General features: G+C 41.0%; 1 protein-coding gene across 3 annotated transcripts; it reads left to right on the top strand.

Moving 5' to 3' along the window:
- The first annotated feature begins 1779 nt into the window (after positions 1-1779).
- On the top strand, positions 1780-5733 carry LOC108016567 (uncharacterized). 3 transcript variants are annotated; one of them, XM_070997642.1, is made up of 3 exons: positions 1780-1912; positions 2056-2123; positions 4713-5733. In XM_070997642.1, exons 2-3 carry the CDS (start codon positions 2061-2063, stop codon positions 5559-5561), a joined length of 912 nt encoding a protein of 303 aa, XP_070853743.1. In that variant the 5' UTR covers positions 1780-1912; positions 2056-2060; the 3' UTR covers positions 5562-5733. The 3 variants fall into 3 exon arrangements, with proteins under 3 accessions (XP_070853743.1, XP_016938729.3, XP_036676757.2); XM_017083240.4 differs by lacking the exon at positions 4713-5733 and adding an exon at positions 2174-2818; XM_036820862.3 differs by lacking the exons at positions 1780-1912; positions 2056-2123 and adding exons at positions 4300-4440; positions 4585-4661.
- The last annotated feature ends 267 nt before the right edge of the window (positions 5734-6000 follow it).

A 6000-nucleotide genomic window follows, 5' to 3' on the forward strand; every position in this document is an offset into this window, starting at 1 on the left:
GCAGGATATGGGAATCTAAAGGGGGGGGGGGAAGGATTGCCAAGGATCCTGGCACCGGAAGCCATCTGTATCGATATGGATGCTCCTGATTCGGTTTCATTGCTTGCAGTTTGCCTTTTTATGGCTGTGCTACGCTCGATTCATCCTGGCTTCAATTCTGGCCCAAACCTTTTCTCAATCCGGCACTGGCACAAAAATGATAAGCCTTAATGTTTTAATCATTTCCTAAATCATTATGAGAGTTCTTGAATTATTTGTATTTTTAAAATGCATGCAATTTAGAATTTTACTTGGTTATATTAAAATATTTATTTATTTTAAACTGAAAACTTATTGAACAAGCATTGGACTTACACAAAAATATATATATAATTTTGAAATTAAAGACTAATTTTTTAAATATTTAAAGTTTATACCATTTACCTTATCACAATAACATGATAATGATTACCATATTTGTAAATTAAAAACCATTTTATTTTTTACTTTCATTAATAAAATGTTTATTTAAAGCTGAAAACCTTTTTACATGTATTTGGTTTGCTCAAAAATTGATATTTTCATTAAATTTAGATAATATTTTGTAAATATATAAAGTTGAAATCATATCCCCAATCATTATAAGAGTTTTGGATTCATTTATAGTTGTCAATCAAATACCACTAATTTTTTTTTACTAATTTTTAATAAAGTGAAACATTTTTAATACTTTCTTGGTTGGCCCAAAAATAGTGCTTGCCCTTTTTAATTCAAGACAAAATTATTTTTAATATAACTTAATATTTTCCGTATATAATTAAATACCTAAAGGTTTTTCCTGTATTTTCCGTCAGTGCTTTCACTGTTGTTTTCACCCATCTTTTCCCATCTTGTTTGCTGAACTTGAGGTGTTTTCCCCCCCATTTTCCTAGTGCCGACCCATGCAAATTTTATGAATATCTGCCAAAATGGGAAATAAGCAAGTGAGAACTCTTCCCGCCCGGCTTTACATCACACAACACGCAAGTTGTGCAGCTCGCAAATTCGAAGTGGATGGCTTTAAATTCAACTGACAGGCGGCAGCTGCTCCCAGGACTCGCAGGACTCGCAGGACCTCCCATCCCATCCCTCGGGCACCCTGTTTTGGCCATTTATCAAATGTTTTGCCTGCAGACGCGAGTCGCAAGTGTCGTTAATTATCCAGTGTGTACGCATACATGTACATCTGTTTGTGTTTTTTAATTTTTTTCCTTCCTTATTTTCACATCCTTGGCCGCATATTAATGCATGTTTATTTGCCAGCCTGGGCGCACTCAATTCATATTTATTATTATTTATGACCGTGCATTATAATTCATTCGGTGGGTGGCGCCGGGTGGACACGACCTCGTCAAGTTTTAGTCGGCCGCTCATGTGTGCGTGTGTGCGCCTTTTTAGTAATTAATTAAGTGCCCCTCTTCGGTAGCTAATTAAAATTTAAAGTGCCCGCTTAATTGGTAACATCAACAGCTGGCGCTCCAATGATTTTCTCCTCACTTTACGGTCGTGTTTTTGCAAGTGGCTTCTTGAGTTGGCCTAATTTTCGGGATTGCTATTCGGATAAATCAATGATTTTTTAAACCATGATATTCCCAAGAGTAGAAGATAATGTGTCCAAAAGCAGTGAATCAAAAATTAGAAATTAGAAAAATTAATCATAGTAAATCAGTGATAGAATCATTGAAATGTCGTTTAACAGGGAAAGCAATTACAGTAACACAGACCCTTCATTCAAAGCGAAATTTCAGCTAGTCGAGCTGAGGCCAACATTCCTTCAGTTTGTATTCAACTTTCTTACTATTTAGATATCATTTCGCTAGAGTAAAAAATAAAATTTTCAGTTTTCAACATTTTTGAAGCCCTATTTTTCCAGGCATTTTTCTACTTCACACAAGTAATTCTATATAAAAATCTAGTAAAATTAGTTTAATTTACTTACTTATTTTAACATTACCACACATTTTCCACAATACAATAGCTTCGTTTTTCCATCTACATTTTTTTATTTACTTGTTTTAACAATTTTTTTTATAATAGCTAACATGAACTATTCGGAAGCTATGGATGAGAAAAGAACCCTAAGGGAGATAATGGAAGAATCCTTGGTAAAAATCTTAATAATTACTGTTACTGTTAATATCGTCTGATTCCACAGACCCCAGAAAACGGGCGTGCTACTCGCACAAGGAAGGTGGTAAAGAGTGCAGGGTCCCATAAGAGCCCAGGGGCCTATGAGTACAAGCAAAGCATTGCCCATCTGAAGGCAAGCTCTCTTCCAAAGAAGAGGTGTTTACAGCACAAGGGAAAATGAGAACCGCAGCAAGCCGAAGACCAGTGGGCCAATACCCAATGGTTCCAAGGGGCCCAATCCCCGGAAGCGGTTCCCCCAACCGAAGATGCGAAGACCCTCCAGTGGGCTTTTAACCAACCCGCGGTACCCCAAACGCAGCCCTCGTGGTTCCAAGGGACCCAAACTCAAGGCGCAGCTCCCCAACCTCAACCCTCGTTATTCCATGTGGCCCATAATCAACCACGAACCGAAGACTCATCGTTCCAAGAGGCCCCTTGCCAGGGCGCGGCTCCCACAACCCAAAACTAGTGGTTCCCAGTGGCCCAAAACCAACCCGAGGGTCCCCGATCCGTAGACTCATGTTTCCAATGGTTCCGCAAGCCGTAAACGAGTGGCTCTAAAAGGCTCATTACCAACCAGAGGTTCCCGAAACCCAACCCATCCCCGAACCCTAGTCAAGAGGTCCATGCCCAATCCAACGGGTCGTGAGAATAATGTTATAAATTAACCAATGTGTAAAGTAGTATTATGGTTTATTAAATAACAAAATTTTCCACATGGTGCCTTTATAAAACCCCTATCTTGACCCCTTGAAATACTCTGGGAATCTGCTTACTGTAAAGGGTTTGGTGGACTTTCGTGGCCGACAAGCGACATGGCTTAATTCACTATGGCCGAAGGTGTCCAAGAAGGGTAATGTTGTATGAAAATGCGGTCTTGCAAGATAGAAACACAAATAATCAGTCTCAAAATAAGAGTTGCCACCTTTTCCCAGGCCTGCCAACAACAATCGGCTGGGAATATGTGATCCAAATATATTTATTGCACAGTAGGCTCTTGGTATTGACGTCCAGTAGATTTTAAACATAGTAGGCAATTGCTTTTAACTTCCTGCTGTATTTTGAGCCTCAGTTCATTCGTCTTCGCGCAGTCAAGTCGTCTAGTCGTTCGCTAAGAGCATTATAATACAACTTTTTCAAACTCAAATTTTTCCTAAAATTTCGATATGATTCAAATAATAATCTTCTTGGCCGGGCCCGTCCTGACGGCTTTTGTCTATTTTTTCATCAATCTGACTTCGTTGATGAACAAGAACCGCGAGTTTAACCGGATCACCGAGGTCCTGGTCCTGGAGCAGCGAATCGAGAACGTGGTGGAAGCTGGCCTGGAGGAGAACCCCGACGACGAGGAGCTGGCAACCATCGGGGCCAATCTGATTGCCAACTACCGTTTGGACGTGATGAACCAGTTTAAGAAGGAGGCCGGGGCGATTCGGTGTTGCAATAGCGTTACCCATTAATCTGATCTATCTGATGTATCTAGAAGTTTCTGGAAAGTGAAGCTGGAGGCCCAGGACCCGATTCCTTAGGTAGCATCCGCCCATCCAGATCTTTACATAAAAATTAATTAAAATAAAAATAAATCAAAAGCAACAATTTATCTCATTGTTTTCCTATAGCACATTGGTTATAGCCCCTTAGATATTTAAGAAAAAGGAGTTTAAGCAGTGTAGGTAAAATGTAAAAGGTAGTGCCAAGGTCAAAATATCATAAAAATTATAAGTCATGGTTATGCAAAGCATACTTAGTTCACCGTATATAGGATAGCTTATATCTCAAATTTAATTACTTAACAAGAAATATTGAAGGTCCAAGTACAAATAAAGTTAATATTTCGATACAAATTTGGCATGCGTAATTATAACCTTTTCTCGTAGACGCCAGTCTGTCGGAGGCCCTTATTTTTGAAGATTTTGTTCAAAGTCTTTGCATAGTCCGTGGTACCACGGCCCTCCGCTAGGTGGCCCGAAAGTGTGTGCTTCGCTAATAGAATTGACCTGGAATTTTATAATCAATTTTTATTATAATTTATAATTGAAATTTGGGACAGAATAACGACTACTTCGATCTAATAAGTGTATTTCAAATCGTTCAAAATAGAAAGCAATCACAGTTACACAGACACTTCATTCAAAGCGAAATTTCAGCTTGTCGAGCTGAGGCCAACATACCTTCAGTTTGTATTCCACTTTCATATTGTAAAGACATACTTTCGTTAGAGTAAAAATAAAATTTTCTGTTTTCAACAATTTTGAAGCCTTATTTTTCAAGGCATTTTTCTACTTCACACAAGTAATTCTATATAAAAATCTAGATAAAATTATTTTCATTAACTTACTTATTTTAACATTACCACACATTTTCAATAATACAATAGCTTCTTTTTTCCATCTACATTTTTTTAATTAACCTATTTTAACTATTTTTGTTTAATAGCTTACATGAACTTTTCGGAAACTATGGATGAGAAAGGAACTGCCTTAGGGTTCTTTGGAGGAATGGAGGAATCCTTGGTAAGAAATCTTAATAATTGCTGTTACTGTTAATAACGCCTGATTCCACAGACCCCAGAAAACAGGCATGTTACTCGTACAAGGAAAGTGGTAAAGAGTGCCAAGCTTCAAAAGATGACCACCAGACCAAGCCCAGGGGCTTCCAGGTACAAGCAAAGCATTGCCCATCTGAAGGCAAGCTCTCTTTCAAAGAAGAGGTGTTTACAGTACAAGGGAAAATATGAACCGCAGCAAGCCGAAGACGTGTGGGCCAATACCTCGTGGTTCCAGGGCGTCCAAACCCAAACCGAGGTTCCCAGAACCCAAGAGCCGTGGTTCCAAGAAGCCCAAACCCAAGAAGGGGTTCCCTCAACCGAAGACGCGTGCCTCCAAGGGGCCCTTAACCAACCCGCGGTACCCCAAATGCAACAGTCGTGGTTCCAAGGGATCCTTAACCAACCCGCGGTACCCCAAACGCAGCACTCGTGGTTCCAAGGGGCCCAAACTCAAGGCGCAGCTCCCCAACACTCGTTATTCCATGTGGCCCATAATCAACCCCGAACCGAAGACTCATCGTTCCAAGAGGCCCCTTGCCAACCCGCGGTACCCCAAATGCAACACTCCTGGTTCCAAGGAGTCCAAACCCAAGCCGCGGTACCTCCAACCCAAGACTCGGTACCGCAACCCCAACACTCGTGGTTCCAGGGGGCCCATAATCAACCCGAGGGTCCCCGAACCCTAGACTCGTGGTTCCAAAGGGACCAAACCCAAGAGGCGGTACCCCAAGCGCAAGTCCCGTGGTTCCAAGGAGCGCATTCTCAAGGGGCGGCTCCTACACCCCAACACTCGTTGTTCCAAGTGGCCCATATCCAACCTGCCGGTCCCCGATCCCTGCACTACCAAGGGTTCCCCGAACTCTAGACGAGTAGCTCCATGGGGCCCAGTACTAACCAGGGGTTGCCGAAACCCAACCCATCCCCGAAACCTAGTCGAGAGGTCCAAGCCCGATCCAAAGGGTCGTGAGAATACTAATGTTATAAATTAACTAATGTGTATAGTAGTAGTATGGTTTATTAAATAACAAAATTTCCCACATGGTGCCTTTATAAAACCCCTATTTTGACCCCTTGAAATACTCTGGGAATCTGCTTACTGTAATGGGTTTGGTTGAATTTTTTGTGGCCGACAGGCGACGTGGTTAAATTCAATATGGCCTAAAGGGTCCAGAAGGGTAAGGTAGTATGAAAACGTGGTCTTGCAAGAGAGAAACACAAATAATCAGTCTCAAAATAAGAATTGCCACCTTTTCCCAGGCCTGCCAACAACAATCGGCTGGGAATATGTGATCCAAATATATTTA

The sequence above is a fragment of the Drosophila suzukii genome, chromosome X, assembly GCF_043229965.1.
Source record: "Drosophila suzukii chromosome X, CBGP_Dsuzu_IsoJpt1.0, whole genome shotgun sequence".
Classification (NCBI taxonomy): Eukaryota; Metazoa; Arthropoda; class Insecta; order Diptera; family Drosophilidae; genus Drosophila; species Drosophila suzukii.

Coding starts and splice junctions, on each gene's coding strand:
- LOC108016567 (XM_036820862.3), top strand. CDS start 4,590: ATGAACTTTTCGGAAACTATGGATGAGAAAGGAACTGCCTTAGGGTTC. Junction 4,662..4,712: donor GAGGAATGGAGGAATCCTTG/GTAAGAAATCTT, acceptor CTGATTCCACAG/ACCCCAGAAAACAGGCATGT.